Source organism: Halichoeres trimaculatus, unplaced genomic scaffold (assembly GCF_033239565.1).
Source record: "Halichoeres trimaculatus isolate MK-OKI-2021-1 unplaced genomic scaffold, fHalTri1.1 fHalTri1_scaffold_4, whole genome shotgun sequence".
Lineage (NCBI taxonomy): Eukaryota > Metazoa > Chordata > Actinopteri > Labriformes > Labridae > Halichoeres > Halichoeres trimaculatus.
Window position 1 is genome coordinate 5340175 of NW_027437182.1, and position 22419 is coordinate 5362593.

The 22419-nt window shown below is 39.9% G+C and overlaps 1 protein-coding gene across 1 annotated transcript in view; it reads left to right on the forward strand.

Moving 5' to 3' along the window:
* LOC141789531 (ephrin type-B receptor 1-like) overlaps positions 1–22419 on the forward strand; it is a 160094-nt gene that overhangs the window by 67367 nt on the left and 70308 nt on the right. Inside the window, exons 6-8 of the mRNA XM_074668981.1 lie at positions 7213–7368; positions 16007–16269; positions 21575–21650. Of these exons, the coding sequence (XP_074525082.1) occupies positions 7213–7368; positions 16007–16269; positions 21575–21650 (495 nt within the window). The remainder of the gene's footprint in view (positions 1–7212; positions 7369–16006; positions 16270–21574; positions 21651–22419) is intronic.

The window sequence follows — 22419 nt, forward strand, 5'->3', positions numbered from 1 at the left end:
AAATATGCAACGTGGCCATAAAAGAAAAAACAGAACATTTAATTATTACTGAATGTTGATTATTTATAACAATATATTTCATTATGATTATTTTAACAGCTTCATACTTGTAAAAATAATTACCTTTAATTAACTTATGGAAGTTTTTATAGAAAAATAAATAAAATGAAATGAATAAATAAATAAATAAAAACTTTTTTACGAAGTCAATTTTTAGTTTGGTTTTGTAAAGCTTGGGAAAATAATTAAAAATTTATTATTTTTTTGTAAATACGAAAAAGTTAAAATATTCATTATGAAATATTTAATCAGAATAATTCAACATTAAATAATTAAAAAAATATATTTCATAATAATGTTGCCTTATCTTACAATTTAATGGCCCTATTATATTTATTTGTGTTTTATTTATTAAAATGTTTTTTATTTTAAAATGATGTTTTTATTTGTTTATTAATGAATCTTTTGGGTTTCCATAGCTGCAGTCAAAAGTTTTGCATTATGCTTGATTTTACAGTTTCTGATACATTTCTTTTACAACAGACCACACCATGACATTTTAACATCTCCAAGACTTTAGATGACACTGTGGATCACAGTATCCTGTTAGACTGCCTAAAAGATTCTGTGTTCTCAAAACATGCTCTCAGATGGTTTGCAAACTATCTCACTGACAGACCCCAGGCTGTTCATTTAGAGGGACTACAATACACAGAGGTGTACCTCAAGGTTCATTTCTGGGACCACTCTTATTTGCTATCCATATCAACTGCCTGGATCAGAATGATCCAAATGCTAATTTTCATTTCTATGCTGACGATATTGTTGTTTATTACTGTGCGCCTACACCTGCTCTAGCTTTAAGAAATCTACAACATGCTTTCCATCTTATCCAAGTTCAGCCAAGCCAGCTTGTTCTAAATGCAGATAAAACTAAACTTATGCTGTTTTCATCATCAAGCGCAACAAAGGGAACACTGTCGGAGAAAATTGTCGACTCTGACGGTCAAGAAATTAAGCTTGTGGCTTCTTTTAAGTAAGTACTCGATGAGCAGTTGTCTTTTAAAGAGCATAGTTGGCATGCTGCTAAAAAAGCCAAAGGTTTTACTTGGTTTTTACTACAGAAAAAAAGTCTTTTTTCTCTTTTAATGTTGAAAAGAGTCTGGTCACGTCTATGTTTTTACCTCTTCTGGATTATGGCGATGTATTGTAGATGAATGCTTCTGCTCACAGTCTGCAGATGTTGGACAGTGAGATCTGGGTTTCTGAATCATCACTGTAGCTTCTACTCTAAAGTCAAGTGGACTTCTTTATGTTCGCATCATCTTGGACATTTTTATGTGTTCATTTCCAAAGCCATTCGTAGCCAAATTCCTGGCTATCTTTCCTCATTGTTAATCTTGAAAGATGGATTACACAACCTCAGACGGCTGAGCTTGATGCAGTTTGTCGTTCCCAGAGTCTGAAAGTCTTGAGTCTTGTTCAGATCTTTCTTGGAATAGAGATCTCCTGATCTCTTCCGGACTTATCGATTAAAATAAAGTTTAAATAAAAGACAATACTTATTTGTAGGCTGTGTTGCAGCAACTCTTCAGGAATTCCTTGAGCCTCACACTAAAAAAGAAGCAGAAGTATCCGGACTCGTGACTTGAATAAGTCTTTCTGGACTCTCACCTCCTCCACACAGGAAGCAGACTGAGGCCTCGGGAGTCTGCGTCTCCCTGTTATTGTGTAACTTTCTGCTGCTAAAACAGAAAACAGTCAAAACAGACCTGATTTATTCTGCAGCGTGACGTCGAACCGACTGCAAATCTGAAATCTGCTTTATTCCTCCGAGCTTGGGTGTTCACGTTGAAGGTAATTTGCAGTAAAACAGGAGAGCAAAGAACAGCAGCCTCGACTGTGAATCATGTTGGAACTGTAGCATCTGCAAAACCAAGAACTAACAAATCCAGCTGAGCGAGCACAGTGGAGTTACACAAAAAACGGCGGTATTGCTTTGTGAGAATAAAACAGCTGTGTCGTTCTGTTTCACATCCCTTCTGGAAAACTCCATCCTGGCTCCAAACTATTAAAAGTCGATTTAATTCTTTCTTCTGAGCTTCTGAGCTCTTCTTCTCTCTGTCTCATGTGAAGATTCACTTTTTGGTTTTGCAGCATCACAAACATCCAGGAGATGAAGTGAACATCGATTTGAGAGGAGGCTGGAAAACAAAGTGTTTAAGATGAATCAAAACTGTGAAGAAGTTAAATCAAAAACGCGTTCGGTGTTTGCGGCCTTTGGCGGACGTTTAATTGCAGTTAATTTTCTCATTTCACACCTCTCTGTTTCTCTCTTTGGCTCATTTTTCTGCTCTTATAGTCATGATTCAGGAAGTGTTGCCCACTCTAAACGCTACTTATAGAAATCTCATGTGTTAATTTTGTCCCTGTGAGGCAGAAAGAGCCTGACTCTTCATTTATTTGACTCCACATGTCATTTCTCTTGGTTTGTCCAGGGAATCTAAACTTGATAAGACTTTTTCATTAGTGTGTCAGAGACTCTCAGTTTCCCTGTCACTCATAAAAACTCCTGATAAAAAAACCTGAGTGCGTCACAGGACGTGTAATATTTATACTCTGGACAAATGACTGACAAGCACTTTATCCTGCAATCTGAACTCTTCCTGAGTCGGACTAAACGAACAGTTACTGATGTGTCCTTGAGAGTTTCAAACAAAAAGTGTCTCTGAAGTTTTTTTTCTGCCTTGCTGTTTGTTATTCCTGCTGCCATTTTGGCGAGGACTCACTTCCAAAACAAAGTTTGATCTCCAGAGATCCTCTTGACTAAAGTGAAGGTTAAACAAATCCAGAACCAGATTCTCAGCAGAAACACACACCGCCAGTCACGACAAGTCCATTAGCGTTTGAAAGAGAATCTTAATAGACTTGTAACCAGAGTTCGAACAGTTAAAACCTGGAGAAGTCAAAGAACTTGAAGTTAACGTTTTTCAAGTCAAGAAGTTTTGGCGAAATAAATGAACACAGGGAAGTTTGATGGAGTCATAAACGTTAGTTTTTCAGTTTCCTGCATGAAAAGTATTTACACCAAGAACATTTAACTGGTGTGTTAAAGTCACCATATCATGCTGGAACCAGTCAAGATTTTATGACAAGTGCTTCAACAACTTTAGCCTCTGTGCCTGCCTCTGTATGTTTAGGTAATTGGATTTTCCGTTTAGAAAATGATATCAAAAATAAAAAACTAGTTATTTGATTTTCGTTTTCAAATCAAGAAATGAAAATAGAAAAACAGGTTGATTTTAATTTTCTATTTCCAAAAACAGAAAATAAAATGTCAGTCACCGTTTTTTTTTCATATTGTGCACTCGGCAGTTGTCTTTCAAAGTAAAAGCGCCAGTCAGGATGGTGCTGTGTAGGCTCAAACATGGGTGACCCCAAACATAAACCGTGTTTCCACCAAGCAGACTGGTTTGGTTCATCTCGATACTGCACACATTTCGTGGTGTATCCACTGACTTATCCTGGGACAGATCCCCAAATAACCGAGACGAGCCGTCCCACTTTTTGGGACTCTTCCGTATGGGGGCCAAACTGAACCGATCCGCGCTCGGAAAGTGGAGCAACAACACTGCAGACCGTTGATTGCATTTCTCCTGGTGGCACACAGACTTCTCTGAAACAAAGTTTGATTGCACTTTGTATCAAAGAGCTACATGCAAATCACAGAGAGGATGAAATGCTGCATGTCTTCCATCTATGCTCTTTGTTTCCTGTGTCGCGTTTTTCTTCTTTGTTGGATTTATTAGCGGGGTAAACTGTGTCGCGCTGCTATGGCGTCACGCTATTGTTTAACATCTGCAGCTTTCAGCTACCTGCTTACACGCCGCCTACCACCAGAGGGCACAGTTTGCTGTGGAGACGCAAACAGGATCAGGCTTAACTGTACCAAACCGTGCCAAACCGTACTGAACTGAACCGGACTGTTTGGTGGAAACGCAGTCTAATATTCCTGAGCTGAAATTCCCATGGAAATGTGTAAAACAAACTGTTAGTAAACAAAAACAAAACTGTAGAAAATCTACATGAAGCCTTCATAAAATTGCCATGGGACTTTTCCACCTCTTTACAACCTAAAAGTTACCAAAGAAATACACACTATTAAAACCACGTTAAATCTTCTCTGCCAATGCCAAACAGCTCATTCTGCTGTTGATGAAACATGTCTGAACCTTTTATCACATGTCATTGATGAGTAGTTAGATAAACTCTGATTATTAAATGAATAAAAGCAGTAACAGATGTAAATGTAGTTTTGTACATTACCATCACACAAAGTTCGAGCTTTAATGGTTAATCATAAAAGGCAAAAACTTCAACACTTCTCTCCCATGCCAGCTGGAAAAGAGACGGTGTATACATCCTCAGCATCCCAGAGCTTCAGTGTTTTTAGAAAAGATTTCAGAGAGTGGGCTGGTGTTAATGGGAACCTCTGAGGGAGTACAGCCATGGTTACAAGTGAGAGCTTTTAATTACTTTACTGTGTTCTGTGAAACTGTGTCAGTGTTTCCTGAAGATCCCTGTGGATGAAGCAGATCGCTCTGCAAACAGAGGTTTAAACGAGAGCTTTGTCATGTTCAAAAGCTTAGTCAGAGGATCACTATCAAATGAACATGATCCAGAGGAGGTGAGAACAAAGACTCAGACATGGTTTTGTTAAAACAGCTGATTTTTTTTTTACTCCAATTTAGGGCTACAAAGAGCGCAGTTGTCCACAAATTGAGTAAAAAGCAGCGCTTTCATCTGTCTTTCTTTAAAATGCAGAATGAAGATGGGTCTCTTCTTCATTTTAAAGAGGTTATAAATTTATTTAAGTGCTGCTGAAATTTCACACATCTCTCTTTCTCCAGGTAAATGCAGTGCATAATAAACACAGTCGTACACAAGGCAAGAGCATCATGCTTTGCATTTTCAGGACAAGAAGTGTCTGAATGAATGAGAGCAGGATATGGGGGGACAGCATTTTCAAGAATTCATTCAGAAAAGATATTTAACTCTCACACTCTGTTTTGGTGCCTCCTCTTCTGCTGTCCAGGCTAAACTCAGAAATCTTGGTGTTGTACTTGATCAGTCCGTGTCCTTCGATCACCACATACAAAAAGTTGTCTCGGTCATGTTTCTTTTATTTACAAAACATTTCTTAACTCAGGTCTGTTGTATCACAAACTGGAAATGATTGTTCAAGCCTTTGTTTCCTCCCGCCTGGATTGTAATTCACTTTCACCAGCCTCAGAAAATCGTCTCTCCACCAACTTCAACAAGTCCAGAATGCTGCTGCAAGGCTTCTGACCAAGTCTGGCCAGACGATTCACATCACGCCACTTTTAGCCTCCCTACATTGGCTTACAGTCAAGCGCGTCTAAAGACTGAAGGAGAATTTAAAGTTTGAAGTAGTGGCTCCAACGTTGTGGATAGGTCTTCCTCTAAGTATGCGTTTATACTCCTGACATGCAGGAAAAAGACCACAGGCTGGATTCGAACCCAAGCTACCAAGCGGCAACCTCCAGTCTGAGAGTGTGAGAGACAATGCTAAAGTGCTAAAATCTGCTGCCTCTCAAGTGTCCGCTTGAGGCTGGCTCTGGAAGTACCAGAAGTCACATACACACCAAGAAAAAAAAGCTGTTTTCAAAAGCAGAAATTAACCTATTTACAGCCTGGTTCAAAAAACATCTCCTGTCTGAATCGCTAAGTTTACTATCAGCACACTGTACGGGGGGGAACTCGGCAGTTTAGAGGTTATTAAGATCACAAGCTCGCCCCATCAGAGACACAGCTCGGGGTCACATGACCGACAGGCGCCCTATAGCTGTACGCAAAGTCCATGCCACTACCAGTATTGCCTACATGGCTGATGTGCTTCATTTTCTGTTTCAGAAACAGACGGGTGACATCTGGGAGACTACGTCCATGTTTTGGACGGTCTATGCAGACTACCTGTACAAGGGCAAACCTCATGCAGTGCAACCTAAACCACTAAGCCATCTGCGCTCCCTATTAAAATAGAATAGAACTTTATTGTCATTATAACAAGTACAACAAAATTAAAGTCACAGCAGCAATCAAGAAAACAAAAGTAAGAAAGTGTATAGAAAGTGCAAAAAGGTCCATAATAAAATAGATGCTGACAGCTTGTCCATCACTGTCCAGTCAGCCAGTCTCCACCTCCACAGGGTCCAGGACTGAGCTTCTTCAGCAGTCTGTTCAGTCTCTGTCTCCTGGATCCTGTCTGCTCACAGCAGGTGAAGCTCTTCCAATGTGGTGTTAGCTCTGTTAGCCATGTCTGTGAATAACGTGATGCTCCTCTGCCTTCTGGTATTCCCTCTGGTGCTGGGTTAGCATGGCTAGCTTGTCCATCTCACTGGAGATAGATCTTACGTTCCCAATAACGATGGATGGAAGGACAGGGGAAACATCTGTGGGAAACATCTGGCCTTGCACCAGTTAGCATTGACATGCTACAGGCTGCAAACAGCTGATTTCATGTGTAAACTATGCAGCCATGGTTACATGTAGGATCTCCAGACAAACACAGGAGCAAAAATAGTAAAAATATCACCGAAGACAAAACCAGTTTGGTGTCCACGACCAACAAATGAACCTTTGAGATTGAGATTGAGAAAAAGAGATGAAAAAATGACAAGAAACGGACAAAGAAGAGAGAGCTACTGCAAAAGGCAGCCATAGCCAACAGGGCAGTGCCTAGCAACATTGTCATTTTTAAAAACTTTTAAAGACACATTTATTTAAACAGGCCTTTCACTCTACCTGTACAAATTCATGTTTGATTTTTTTAATTGTTGTCTTTGCTGTTTGACAACATTGTCAATGTTTTTTGTGCTGTTATGATCTTATTCTATATTTTTTGTGAAGGACCTTGTGATTCTGTTCTGAAACAAAAACAAAACATCAAATCTCCCTGTGATTTTCAGTCTGGAGCTGCAATGCAGACCAAAAGGAGCTGAAAACAAACTTTTTTGTATCTTCTGTATTTAAGATAGTGTGCTGCTTTCTTCAGAAAAACACCCTGTGTTTTTTCTAGAAAGTATAGAGTGAAGCGAATGTCTTGTGGAATATAAAGTTTGTTTTTTTGTGTTCAGGAGTCAGACTTGTGCAACATTTTCATATGTTATTTCCACTCCTCTTTCTCCTCAGCATGCCCTCAGGGCACCTTCAAGTCCTACCAGGGGGTCGGATTGTGTCAGCAATGTCCAGCCAACAGCCGCTCCACCATCGAGGCAGCCACCCTCTGCGGATGTCGGAACGGCTATTATCGGGGAGACATGGACAAGCCGGAGGACGTGTGCACCAGTGAGTCAGTCTCCCTCTGCTTTACAAAAATACACACTCCAGGAACCTGGAGCGTGATCGCGCCTGAGGGCAGCTGTCACCAGTTTGAGACGGTCGATTGCTGGACTGAGTTCAGCCGGCATTTTACAGCGTATCTGTTTCTGACACCACAGCCAGTCCAGTGTCTCATCATTGAATTCATAAAAGCCAATATCTGCCCTGATTCATCCTTCCAGCTCTAATCTCATGCACCTCATTCAGAGCGAGTGTGCCGCAATGTTCCCGTCCTTGTTTGGGGATTTGGGGAGCAGTAAGTAATAACACTGCCACAATCCTCAGGCTTTCCATTGAGGAGAATATGAGTTCACTGTGTTGAAGGGGTTTCTATTGCTATGCAAGACGAGGCGCAGAGTCTGAAAACGCTGCCTCCGTGCTCCGCAGAGAGATGGTGTAAGTAGGTTGAGACATGAATCATTTGGTCCGTCTCTGCAGCTCGTCTCAAACTGTGAAACAGAGTGTACCATGTGTACTGTGTGTCGTCTGGTGCTCAGTGCGTCTGTGCACGTCCTGGTGACCTGGATACACTTTCATGTTTTGGGGGGGACTAAAAAAAGCTACTCTTTGTTATATGTGGCTTAGCATTCATGAATGAATTCACATCGTTCTGCTGGAGCAACGTTCAAAGAGTAACCCAAAAAATCTTCTCCCTGGTGTTACTGGGTGAATCCAGAGAGTGAATGTTGGAGACCAATTTGTGAGCCCTACTTTAGCCCTCATTATTGTTATAGGGTAAAAGTATGCATGTTGATTCAATCAGACTCTAATATACTGGTCACTCACTCATTGGATGGTTTTGCCATGGTGATGGTAACCTTCTCTACAAAGCCGCTTCCTTTGCATTTATTTATGTTAATGTATGTGCCTCATTTGGGTTTTGTAAATGTCTTAACGAGCAAAACAGCAGTGGTTGTCTGCAAGGAAGGGTAATGATTTTCATCTGTTTGAATATTAATAAACCAAAAATCGAAGAGTCCTGGCCAAGAGTTAAACTTCTTATTTTTATCGTTTTTATCCACCTTGCCACAGCTGCTGAAAATATGGATTTAGAACATAGACTGTAGAAAACATGGACGTAGTCTCCCTGACATCACCCGTCTGTTTCTGAAACGGAAAATGAAGCACATCGGCTATAGCGGCCATAAGGCTAGGGCTTTGTGTACAGCTATAGGGCGCTGGTCAGTCACGTGACCCTGAGCTGTGCCTCTGATTGGGCGAGCGAGTGATCTTAATATCCTCTAAACGGCTGACTTAGAAAAAAATTCACCCCCATTCAGTGTGTGCTGATAGTAAAATTAGCGACTCAAACAGAAGACATTTTTTGAACCAGGCTGTAAATAGTAGAAAGTTAGCATAACCACCATGATGCTTAGGGATGGGTACCAAATTAGGTACTTTTAAAGGCACTGACTGAATTATGTTTGTAGTACCGAGAACCCATTCGCGTAAAATCAAAAGGTACCATGTTTCGGTACCAAAAGTGCATCCTGTGACTGTGAGGAAGTGGAAGAGTAGGCAATTTTCCATGCTGGACATGAACACAGCATTGCAAGGTTATATATTGAGAAATAAATGTGTTAAATTGAAAAACTTAAAGACTTAATTATTAGATAAATTAATATTTATTACCACATAAACATGCAAAAGTACCAAAATTTGATACTGTTGAGTAATGATATCAATTGCCAGGTACCGGGCATTGGGACCATATCGTTTCAAATCTCAAAGGTACCCATCTATCAGTGGCGATTGCTCTAAGACTGCAAGGGAAGCTCAGCTTCCCCTAAAATGTCCCTAAAAAAAGTGTTGATATGTTCTGCTGTGTGTACATTTCATTTACAAAATATTTGCTAGAATTCCTTCATCTTTTGTTCAGAATCAGCTCCTATCACAGGTAACTGGCTCCACCTCCTTCTCATTCATCCCCGCAGCGTCTCAGCGCTTTAACACAGTTGGACGCTGAGCGTCTTCTGACTTCAGTGGGGAAGCGTAGAGTGGGTTGTTCCACTGTGGAAACTGGACAGTCATTGGATAAACGCTGGGCTTTGTCCCGCCCATCGGACGCTCAGTGTCTCTGGGGGTCTATGAGGCAGTGGGCTGGCCTGGACGCTGGGCTTCTGCATGATGATTGGATGATCTGTCTGAGGCTGAATCCCTTTATGATTGACAGTGAAATGAGCCAGTCAGAGATCTTGAAGTATAACCCTCCACCAGAGCATCTTCTGAGTTTTACATTTACTTGTTCTGGAGGTTTTATCAATCTGCAGCGAGTTTACCTTTCTTAAAAACGACGAGCGTTGTGTTTAAAGATTCTCTCTCTTTTCACCAATAAGCAGCTACAGCTACAGCTGTGGAGCTTCTCCCCCTGTCACTCACACTTACAGCCTGTCGTAGTCTCACGTAGCAGCTCCAGCTGCTAACAAGCTGACACGGAGGGTAGAATTTACGTTTAAATAAATAAACAAATTTATGATGTAGGCTGGAAAAAAATGAGCTTCCCCTCCTTGACTGACCAGCAGCCGCCACTGCCATCCATAATGGTGCTGCATCACCAAATCAACACAGCCCTGTACCAGCAGGACTTATGACCATATTCTGGAAACACAAAAAGAGGACATCCTACCTGGCCTCTTGGAGATACTGCAAAAATAAGTTATTTAATTACGCCAAAGTAGCTTCATAATCCATACGTCTGATCTTTTTTTAGTTACGACTGACTCTTTGACCTGAGCTTACAGTGAGTGCACTGAGCCTGAGGACCAGTGCACTCTCTTCTCAGAACAGGGTATAAACATAAATTGTATATGGAATGGACAGCATGGCTCAGCCATTTACTATTATACAGTTTGGAAGATGAAAAATCCTCACCAGAGTCTGCCCAGTAGAGGCTTTGAGGGACTCTGAGAGAATCTGAGTGGAGCTCTTCTTCCTCTCTTCTTGGCTCTCACGTCTGACGTTTCTTACCGTTCCTGAAAAAACTACACAAGAACAGCAGCTGTAAATCCTTGTTAAACAAAAAACCTTGTTTTTCACCTCTAATAACTAACTAAAATGAAACTTCAGAAACCTGCAGACTTGAACACAACACAGCCCAATAATTTGTTTATATCACCACAACACTCAAATTGGAGAAACATTTCCGCAAGGTGTATTTAATTTTCAAAGTTTGACCACAGCCCATCTGGAATGACTGGAGAGATGGATTTTTTTTAACATACTGTAGCCAGCCAGCAGGGGGAGCAGTTTTTGTGGTGACTTCACTTCAGGCCAAGTGAAACAAGGTCCTTTTTTTTTTACAGTCTATGGGAACAAATAACACGACCCAAAAGATATAAACATATGACATTTTTCAGAGAGCTTTTGATAGTATTTTATTAATGTGCGATCATACATTATTTTTTTCCAGCCATTTATTCAACACTAGAGTTAATGTCGTCCCAACAGGAAAGTATACTGGAAAGTAAACAGTAAAAATCAGTTGCAGTTTATCACATTCAGGAAAAATGATTTTGTCAAAGAGTTTATTGAAAAAGTTTAGGGGGTTAACATTTTCTGACGGCAGAGCGAGCACTCGACAAGCTTCACCTGAAACATCAAAGTCTCAAATTGATGCTGACAGAAGAAAAATCAACTTTCCTGTGGAAAGGTGTCAGGTGTCAACCTACACAGCCTACACCGCTCCAGGAGCCTGTGAGTACTTTCAATTCAGAGGCAAACAACAACAACAACAGCAGCAGAATGAATGAGAGGAGAAGTTGAAAGCTTGGCGCTGAAAGTTGGATATAGGAAAGGGCTCCAGCTGATTTTGGAAAGGTATAAACTCAATCAGATATAAAATCAGATCAGTGAAGTGGAAGAGTGAACGCGCAGTGTGTGGATAGTTGGCTGACAGAAAATCATTCCCTCAGCAGGGCTCAGGGGCTGAATAGGTAAAGAGGAGGTGTGTGTGTGCACTGTAGGTGTGTGTGGGAGTTTTTGAAGTGTATTTTTGTGGATAGGTCAGACTGATGCTGCAAAAGCTACTTACAAAACAGCAAAGAAGGGCAGAGTGTGGTTGTAACTGCAGAGCAGAAAACTCTTTGGAGTGCTGGAAGTGGTTTCTATTTTGGCAGCAAAATGGCCACTTAAATGCTAAAATATGTGACATTTCCGCTTCGCAGTGTCAAATATGACAAGACCTATGTTATGAATTTAAAAAGTAGTGTCCTGATTACCATCCCACATGTTCAAAACAGTGTTCAAACTCAGAAATAAATCTTTCAGGCAGTTGAGTGCTCTGTTTGATTTGGCCTGGACTCGGACAGAGCAGAAGATCGTCAGAAAGTGAAGTGAGAAACTTTCCGTCTTTGTTATCTAATCCACTTGTCACCGTTCTATGATGGTATAATGACATAACTCATTTAAGCTTGATGAAGTTAAGAGTGCTTAAAGCTGCTAAAGCCTCAAATATTTTAGTTGTTTTCAGAGAAATAAACCATTTACCTTCTAAAGTAAAAAAAACATCCAGAAGTGTCTGCCGTTAAGTTATGCCACAGTAGTTTTTAAATTGTGGCTAATGTTAGCAGGGCTAGCACTTCTAGCAATCAATCTTTCTTGAAGGTAATGTTCACATAATTATACTTGTTCGTCCAGGTTGTTATAGGTTACTTAACCAAAACAGCCAAGAAACAACTTGACCCCCATTTTCTATACCAAATTAGTGATGCAATTACATGCTATGAGATGTCGTCTGTGCTTGTTTTGATCCAGGTAGTACCTTTATAGCAATATAGTTCTACCCATTAACCCCTTGATGCCTGCTGTTGCTAATTTGTAACATACCCTGACAGGTCTTGATCTAGCTGAAATGACCTTTGTATCTTGCAAATGCCTTAAATTCATATTCTCTATATAACAAGGGTTGTATAAAATTCACCGTGTCACTATATATTAGTTGGAGGGTAAACTTATTATATCAATATTTAAATAAAATATAATATAATATAATATAATATACGACAATTATTAACAATTTATATATAATAATAAAATAATGATTATTAATTATTAAAAATATTTTTGCAACATAGAATGATTTAATTTGCAATTTGTTGTACTTGTTACAATGAAAAAAAAAGTTCTATTCTAAAATATAATATATCACTATAACTATTTATAACTATTGTATGTGCTATTTTAAAATCTTCACTCAATTTAGCAAACACAAAAGAATAATATGTTAATAAGTGTAAATTAATACAGGCAGTAAAGGGTTAACAAAAGCCACTACTCAGGAACAATACATGCAGTCTTTTTCAGGCTTAAACAATAGAAGTATCGATGATTTGTTTAATTAACATGTAATTGTGATACCTACTAGTGAAGTTTTTCCCATTTAACCTGAATTTAAAGGCTCTGTATGAACTTCATAAGTGAGCTTGAAATAGAATCCCCAAATTCCCAATTGGAAATTCCAACATCAGGGGGTGTCCCAGTTGAAATTTCCCACTTGGAACTCGTAAATTCAGACTTCTGAGTACGAATGGAATGTGACACTTCAACAGCAGTTTATGGGGCTCATGGGAAATGGAGTCCTTATCACCAAACTACTGGTGCTGGGTAGCCTTCACAGTGCCTTTAACCAGGTTTTTCCATTGGGATTAAAAATCTCTTCATCAAGGGAGACCAGGCCAAGACATTGATTATAGTCAGTTGCACCGTTGGTTTAAGGATAGTACCAATTTTTATTCTTTATTTATTATAACTGACAGCAAATACCTTTAATGTTCCAATCTTATTTTATCGAAAATCACTGAACATACCTGAGAAACAATAAAATCTTTATGTTTTAACTTAGACAACCAATAAAGTGTCCTGAGTTTTAAGTCTCAGAGCAAGAAGTAACAACAGCTGGCTGTCAGACCTTTCTGGAGGTATAAAAGATCAGTTCCATATGTAAGGATGTGTCAATCATCAGTCCATCAAAATTAAGGAAATCGGCACAGATCGGTGCATATCTAATTTAAAACCACAAACTTAAACACAAACACAGACTTGAAGGGTTGAACCTAGTTTCATAGTCTAAAGCGTTTCCTTGAGTTTCCTCTGGGTGTGAAGGCCTCACAGGAGCCTTCTTACAGGATGTGAGTGATCACGCTGTGATATGAAGGATCAAAAGGTGCAGTAAACATGAGGCAGCCGACCCATGAAGTGACTTAAAAAAGTAATCAAACCTTAAAATGAATTCAGAACCCAACAGGGTGCCAGAGTAGATGTGTAAACACATCACATGTGCTTGTAAATATGTAAATGTGAAAACTCTGTGACAGGTCTTCTCCGTCGTATGAATGTTTATAAGAAACTGTGATTGAGTTTTAAACCCCCGACGGACTGTCAGCGCTTTGATTCTGCTGCAGGGTGTCTGTCTGAAAAACACACACATACATGCGCTGGATCCACGGGGCAATCTCAGGCGTTTCTTATGACTCTGATTTAACATATGCCAAGGTTGAATATCCATATCATTTCCATAGCTCTCCTCTGACGTGTCGAGCTGGTGTGTCTGTCTGTGTCGTGGGTCTTTTGGATTTGTGTCAAGGAGAAGTGAACCCGCTAGGTTTAACCTTGTGAAAACTGTGGGAGTGTGTTTGAGACGCTATATAACACCCTAAAAAGCAGCGTTTCTGCACTGATCAAAGAGATGAGCTGACAGAGAGAGGGGAGCGGGAGAGGAGCTGACTGACTCACCGACTGAGGAGTGACAGAATAACAGACTGATTCTGCGGCTGGCTGCGAGCTGTTGGGTCACCCTCAGCCTGCTGGAGATTGTGCTGCCTGGTTCTGAATACTCTGCATCTGTACCAGAGACTGAGCTGGTGGGCAGCTTGAAGTGACAGACTGTTGGTGATATTCAGAAAGAATTTATCAACGCTGCCATCAGGGAAGGATGCTCCTGTGGCTAAAACACAGAGTTAATGCAAAGTGAATCTCTATAAAAAATAAAAGTGTTTATGTGGGATGATTTTGGTTTGGGAGCCTCGTTGTTCGGTCACTTAGTGGAAATATTGTCTCTTGTATTTGGGAGCTATGAGGTCGATTTGAAGGGGTTTACCTCACCACTCTGCCGCTCCATCACACACTCATAGTATTGACATTTTGAGGTTTTTTGAAAGCTTAAATCTGCTTGACTGGACTCACTAAATCTATCTCGTTGATGTTTTTTTTTTTTTTTTAAACATTATGTTAATTGAGTTTTCAACATTTTCTTAAATATACGAGTACCACTAAATAAATTCTAAGAACAAATTAATTATAAAAAAAACCCAAACAATAATTAAAAAACAGGCATAAAAAATAATAAAAATAATAAAGTTAAAAAAAAAAAAAACATTATTACAGTCCAAGAAAAATAACCAAAGGGAATACATAGCCATAGATGATTTGTTTATCACAAATATTCTTTCAGAAAACAGTTTTTGCCACAGCGACAAACCATGACAAAAAAAAAAAAATGGAAATAAAGAATTTTTATTTTTCTTACAGAGGATATTGATGAGAAAAGAAATTGACACTAAATTAAATCTTGGGTTAGCATTTAGTTAAACTAAATCTTCATCCCATCTGTCAATAAAGCCTGCCACCCCTCTACTTCACCTCCTACAACATCAACAGCCCACCAACTTTCCATGCACCTGTGGCTAACCTCAAGATTTACAGCCCTGGGAAGATAACTACATCTACAAAAAGACTAATCTGACTGGAAATGCAGATTTTAATTCTGTGTGGATGGATTCATTTCACTGCCCAGCTTTATATACATGCTTGATATGTGGCAAGACACTAGCAAACATTAAATAATGATGAGTTAAGTAATATTATGAATGTATTTTACCAAATTCAATCATCATTTCAAAAAAATGAAATTTTTGCAATTTTATGAAATTTATTTATTTATTTATTTGAACATTTTTGAAAGGACAGAATTTTTGCAAATCTATAAAAATTTGTTCATTTATCAATTTGTTCATTTTTGAAAAGACAGAATTTAAGCAAATTTATAAAAAAATATTTATTTATGTATTTGCACATTTTGAAAGGACAGATTTTTTTCAAATTCTTAAAATTTATTTGTTTATTTATTTGTCCATTTTTAAAAGTACAGACTTTTAGCAAATTTATAAAACATATAAATTTATTTATTTGCAAATTTTTGAAAGTACAGACTTTTATCAAATTTATAAAAGATATTTATTTTTTCGCAAATTTTTGAAAGGACAGAATTTTTGCAAATTTATATAAATTGAAAATTTTGCAAACTTTTTGGAATTTACCTAAAAAATTGAAAAAAAATTGTTCGAAATAATTTGGAATTTTTGCATTTTTTTAAATTGAAATAAAAAGATTTTTTTTTTTTATTCATTGAAAATAAAAAAAAAACAGGACATCACATTATCAATTTTATAAATTCTAAAAATTGGTGAAGTTGTTGGATTTGGTGTTTCCTTTTAAAGATTTTTAAGATTAATTGAGTACCTGTGATGGCAACTGGAGCGTCAAAGTTCTTAATTGGGTTTGTTTTCAGCATTTGTTAGAAAGACTAACCGTGGCTCTTTTTCTTCCCCAGGTGTCCCCTCAGCTCCTCGAAACGTTGTCTCAGTTGTCAACCAGACATCAGTGCTGCTGGAGTGGCACTCCCCTCGGGACACGGGACACCGTGAAGACCTGACGTACAACGTCTTGTGTCGGCGGTGTCACAGCAGCGAGCGCCGGGCATGTCAGCCGTGTGACGACAGCGTGGTGTTCACTCCTGGAAAGAGAGGGCTAAAGGACACCAGGGTGGAGATCAGCAAGCTGCGAGCCCACACATCATACACCTTTGAAGTGCAGGTTTGTCCACAGAGGCTGTTTTGTTGCTTTATTTATTCTGGGATGAGTTCTGCTCTGCCGGCTTGATGCTCCGTGTTGTTTAAGGAAAACTCTGAAGCCTGGAGGCTTGAAAGATGTCTCTGAGCGGTGAACTTGTGTCTTGGCGGTCGATGGAAGCTGCACTCAGACTTGGATTTACAACAGTTGCAGAATCGCAGCCAGAAAATGTGTAAAAATGTATCAAAGACCTTTATGAGACTCCTCAAACCCTTCCTGCAGAGTAACCCACTCTTCCTCTGTTGATCTGAACGCTCATATTTTCAGTACAACACACACAGCTACATAAAAAAGTCTTCACAACACTATTTCCTCTTCTGAAGCTTTGCAGCAGGCGCAGTGTTGGCAGACTGACCCTGCCATGACTCAGGGCTGCCAATTGTAACTGCAATAAATCCAGAATATTTATAGCCGGAGCCCTGCGTGAAGAAGCAATTCTCAAACTTTACAAAGCCGCCTTGTAGGCCCACAGGCGGGGAGTATTTGATGCTCAGAAGTCGGGTTTTCAGTGAAGGGATCTTTTAATTACACAATGTGGAAGGAAGTTACTTTCAAACGCGACTTTTGGCAAGTTTGGTTTATGACTGAAGTTTCTGATAACAAGTGGTTATAACTACAGAAGGAGCTTCTTGTGAAAAGAGTGCAGCTCTTCGTTTAAAGTGCAGAAAGCTGCAGATTATTCACTGTGATTCTCTAAAACTACAGACATGGATCAGGACTCCAGGGTCTCTCATGTTTTACCGCGTTCTTTCGATTATTAACGCCAGCATGTGAATCCAGGAGGATGGTGAACCTTAAATCTCCTGCCATCAGCCACCATCATCAGAGCGGTTTGTCAGGATGAAGGTCAGCTGCACTGTAGCGGTTCAGAGAAGAAAGTGTGTTACTGTCGTCTGGTCGTCTGATTTAAATGTGGTCAAATCTTAATCTTTAGGCCGTAATTCTGCTCTGTAGGACTTTAAAAGGATGAAGCAATAAAGGTTCGTCCTGGGCTGAGTTCTTTAGCATGACGCTCTAAAGATTCATGTTCCACAACAGAAAACCACCAAGGACATTAATTACTTTAAGAATTAACCCCAAAGAGAGTGGAAGAGGTTTAAAAGGATGTGTCCTCTTTCTGCCTCTCTGACTGTGAGAGCAGCCATGTTCACCAGAAACCAGCTTCTCTCTCAAAGTAACTCAGGGAGTCACATTTAGATGTTTTATTGATTTGAGGGCCTGTTTCCACCATTGCAGTTTTTTTTCCTTTTACACTGGCAGCATCGATTTACTCCACAACACCAAGGAGGATTAGTCTTTACAGAGTTTGTCAGAAGATGGTCATCACTGCACTCACAGTGCTTTAAATTGAGATAAATACAGTTTGGCTCACCAATCAAAATCATGGAGGGGCGGGACTTCTTACAGTGGGGGAAAACAAGTATTGAACGTGTCAACATTGTTCTCATCACATTTATTTCCAAAGCTGCAATTCAAACAAAATTTCTACCAGACATTGGTTTTAACTCAAATAATCCAAACACGTAAAGAAATCACAACATTCAGGTCCATAAATAATGATTATGTAGAATTAAGTACGATAACACAGGAAAAAAGTATTGAACACGCTAACTGAGACTCATCTAATACTTAGTGGAGAAGCCTTTGTTTGCAATGACAGCTTCCAGAAGCTTCTTGTATGTTTGAACTAATGGCCCACACTGCTCAGGTGTGATTTTGGCCCATTCCTCTGCACAGATTGTCTTTAAATCTAGAATATTCTTTGGTGCCCTCTGGTGAACCCTTTTCTTTAGTTCTTTTCACAAATGTTCAATTGGATTTAAGTCAGGTGATTGACTAGGCCATTCTAACAGATTGATTTTCTTTTTTTGAAACCATTTGAGAGTCAACGTTGCCATGTGCTTTGGAGCTTCAACATGCCTTTTCTTGAGGAATGGAGTCTTGCAGGCTTAGTGCCCATAGAGGCCATGGTGGTTGAGTGCATTGCCTATTGTTTTCTCTGTAACAATTGTACCTGCTGCCTCCAAATCTTTCTGGAGAACTTTCAGGGTGGTCCTTGGCTCGTTGAGTACTCTTCTGACTATCTTTCTGACTCCCTAGTCAGAAATCTTCAAGGCGCTCTTGTGCGTGGCCTGTTGATGGTAAGGTGGTGCTTCTTCCACTTGTGAATAATGGCCCCAACGGTGCTGACTGGAATATTCAGGTGCTTTGATATAAGTCTGTAACCAGTTCCATTCTGATGCTGAGCAACAACCAGGTTGTGAATGTCTTCAGAGAGCTCTTTGCCTTTACCCATCATGAGGTGTGTGCTATTTAACTGCTTGGTGAAAAAACTATCTTTTTTCTAGGACCATCAATTTGCTCTAGCCCAGCTGATGTTGGTTTGCACTAATTGGAAGTTCAAGTGATAATTACTGACAGATTTCAGGTGGTATGGTGCATTTCCTTGCAAAAGTATACAGCCTTTCCATGGTGTGTTCAATACTTCTTTCCTGTGTTGTCGCACTTAATTCCACATTATCATTATTTCTCATGTTTGGATTATTTGAGTTAATACCAATGTCTGGTAGAAATTTTGTTTGAATTGCAGCTTTGGAAAAAATGCAATGAGAAAAAAGTTGACGCGTTCAATAATTATTTTCCCCACTGTATCTCTCTTGTCATTTTGGATATCTGCTAATTTTTCCTTCAGAATTATTTGAAATCAATGAGTCCTGAGGATATGGAGGTTTACCTTGGCTCCTGTATGTAGGTCATTAGCGACTTCTTAAATAGTTTGGTCTGGTTTATTTCTTTGCAGTGTTTAGCATAATGGACAGATGCATATTGATCAATCAATCAATAAAATAAACTGGCATGCAAATTAATTTCTTAACTGAAGATATCTGCATTTAAAGTCAAAAGTTTCTATGATTAAGACTTTTTTGTATCAAATGATCCATCAAGTAAAACGCTCTGCTACTCAAACAAATTTACAGCTAAAAGCTGTCTGTAGTTATTTTCTGAAACTCTCCTGACAGGGGAAATGCAAACTGAGTTAGGAAATGATGAAGAGACAAACATAACAACAGATTTGCAGCCTTGAATCAGCCTTTAAGCTAGCGTCTCTAATTACCACCTCTTTGTGCGATGATTTGTCTTGACTGAAGATATTGTTTTGACCGTCAAAATGATTAACTGAGCTCAAGACAAACAACATGTGACAGCTAATTAGTCCGTCTCTGAAACACACATGGAACCTGTTAATTGTGTCTTTGTGTTGGGAGAGACGAGGAAGACGGTGAGTCCTGAGAGTTAAAGCAGACGCTCGCAGGACCACTCTACGGGAATAAAAAAGCACCTCAGCATCGCTGATAAATGACTGTTCAATTCCTCCCCTCCAGCAACTGTAACTCTACAAGGCAGGCCTGTTAAACCACTGATTTGTCAACATGCCAAAGTGGGGAGCATGTGGCTGGAGTGAGAGTGATGCACCTAAGGAAAAGAGCTGGATAGAATAAATCTTTTCCACTTTTTCAAGACAAATAAATACAAGAGTTAATGTTTAGGTACTTACTAAAGCTGTGCGCCTGCTCTGTAATCTGTTACCCACCGTGTTTGGCTGACGAGCCTTCAAATTATTCAGCTAACAGAGTGCTAATTCAGCAGCCAGCGAGTAAATCATGCAGCACTCTCATGTAGGGTCACTGTTCGATTAAAGTTGCCCTTTCTCAGAGATACAACTGTCAAACCTCTGTACATTTGATTCATTCATTATAAATCTGAATTTACGAGTTGTATTCAAGTTTTTCTGTTTAATTTTATTATTAATGTAATGTTATCTATTGTTAATTTAATTTGCTGTGGCTGCCTGCAGCAGCTCTCTCTGCTTTGTCCGTTTCTTGTGATATTTTTCGTCTCTTTTTCGTCATCTTTGTATTTGGAGTGGGTCATTTCTTTGTATGGCTCATTTGTTGGTCATGGACACCAAACTGGTTTTGTCTTCAGTGATATTTTTACGACTTTTTCTCCTGTGTTTGTCTGGAGATCCTACATGTAACCATGGCTGCATTGTTTACATGTGAAACAAGCTGTTAGCAGCCTGTAGCATATCGTTGTTTACTGGTGCAAGGCCGGATGTTTCCCCACAAGGTGAGGAGAAGGAGGCGAGGACGACTTGCTGGTTCTCAGGTGTGAGCTAAGAAGTGATGACATGGACCTGTCCTTCCATCCATCATCACTGGGAACGTAAGATCTATCTCCAATAAGATGGACGAGTATGCCGTGCTAACCCAGCAACAGAGGTATCATGCTATTTACATACATGGCTAACAGAGCTAACAGCAAAGACCAACGCTACATTGGAAGAACTTCACAGACTGCTGAAGAAGCTCAGTCCTGGACCCTGTGGAGGTGGAGGCTGACTGACTGGACAATGATGGACAAGCTGTCAGCATCTATTTTCTTATGGACCTTTTTGCACTTCCTATACACTTTCTTACTTTTGTTTTCTTGATTGCTGCTGTGACTCCTCCTGAATTTCCCCTCGGGGAGAAAGAGAGTATTTTCTGTTGTTTTCTATTCTTTTAATTCTTGGTATTCTGTTCAGTGTTAGCTCCATGTCTGTGAATAGCACGATGCTACTCTGCCTTCTGGTGTTCCCTCTGTTGCAGGGTTAGCATGGCTAGCTCGTCCATCTTATTGGAGATAGATCTTACATTCCCAGTACCGATGGATGGAAGGACAGGTCGATGTTGTCACTTTTTACCTCACACTTCTCCTCACCTTGTGGGAAACATCTGGCCTAGCACCAGTTAGCATTGACATGCTACAGGCTGCTAACAGTTGATCTCACATATAAACAATGTGGCCATGGATCTCCAGACAAACACAGGAGCAAAAATAATAAAAATATCACTGAAGACAAAACCAGTTTGGTGTCCATGACCAACAAATGGTCCATAAAAAGTAATGACCCACTCTATATACAAAGATGACGAAAAAAAGACGAAAAAATTACAGGAAACAGACAAAGAAGAGAGAGCTGCCACGACAGGGCGGCGCCTGGCAAAGAGTGTGAAATCGACTGCACTCTCCAAACCTATGCAGCCTGCTCCTGCCTTCATTTATCTTTAATTAAGAGCCCATTGTTTGGAAATGAGTGTGAATTTTCAGCGTTAAATCTGCCAGCGCTGACGTTTTAAAGCGTATGTGTGCTGTGACAGGCCCAGCATCAGCAGCCAAAGTCTGTTCGTCGGAAAAGCTGACCGCTCCACTTTCTTCTCTGCAGGCGGTCAATGGAGTCTCCAACAAGAGCCCTTATCCCGCCCAGCAACTGTCAATCAACATTACGACCAATCAGGCTGGTGAGTAGGGAGTGAAAAGCTGCATGTATGTGCAAGTGTGTGTGTGTGAAACCCAGAGGCACAGTGGATTATATTGGCAAGGGGGATAAAGGAAATTGAGCTACAGTCTTTTAATTCATAAAACATGTTATAAGCTTGTCATCTCTCTGTCCTCCTTTTCCGTCTTTCCTGCACATCCACAGCTTTCATCCTGCTTTCCTCTCCCCCTGCGCTCTCTCCTCCTCGCCTTTATCCCCGGTCCCTGCCCTCCTCTGACAGAGTAATTCTTAGAGACTATAAAGTGAGCCGAGTTACCGCTCCATCAATTCTTTATGGAGACAGACACAAGTGATATTTTCCACCGCAACCCAAATTTGGATTTAAAAGCCGCTTTGCTCTGATGGAAAACACATCATTTACCTCATTCCCTAATCGAAACATGATCCATGTATCCAACCCTGACGCTTTTAGAGCACATTTGTTACCGGCACTGCATGAAAAACTCTTTTATCCCTGAAATCTTTAAGGACTCAACTAAACTGATTTATTTCCAGGTGTCTGCGTGGGATCGTAGGATGTGAGACAACATATAGAGAAAAGTGTGAAATGTGAAATTGTGGCAGCATTAAAAAACACTGTAGTGCTTTTTTGGGGTACGGCTCACTCACGTAATGACTGCAGAGGAAGTCTCCGTCCTGTGAGGTTTCACATCAGCTGTTAATGACTCCGCTGTGTTTAATGCACTGGCTCCCATCCTCGATATAGCTTCAATAATTTGATACTTGTTACG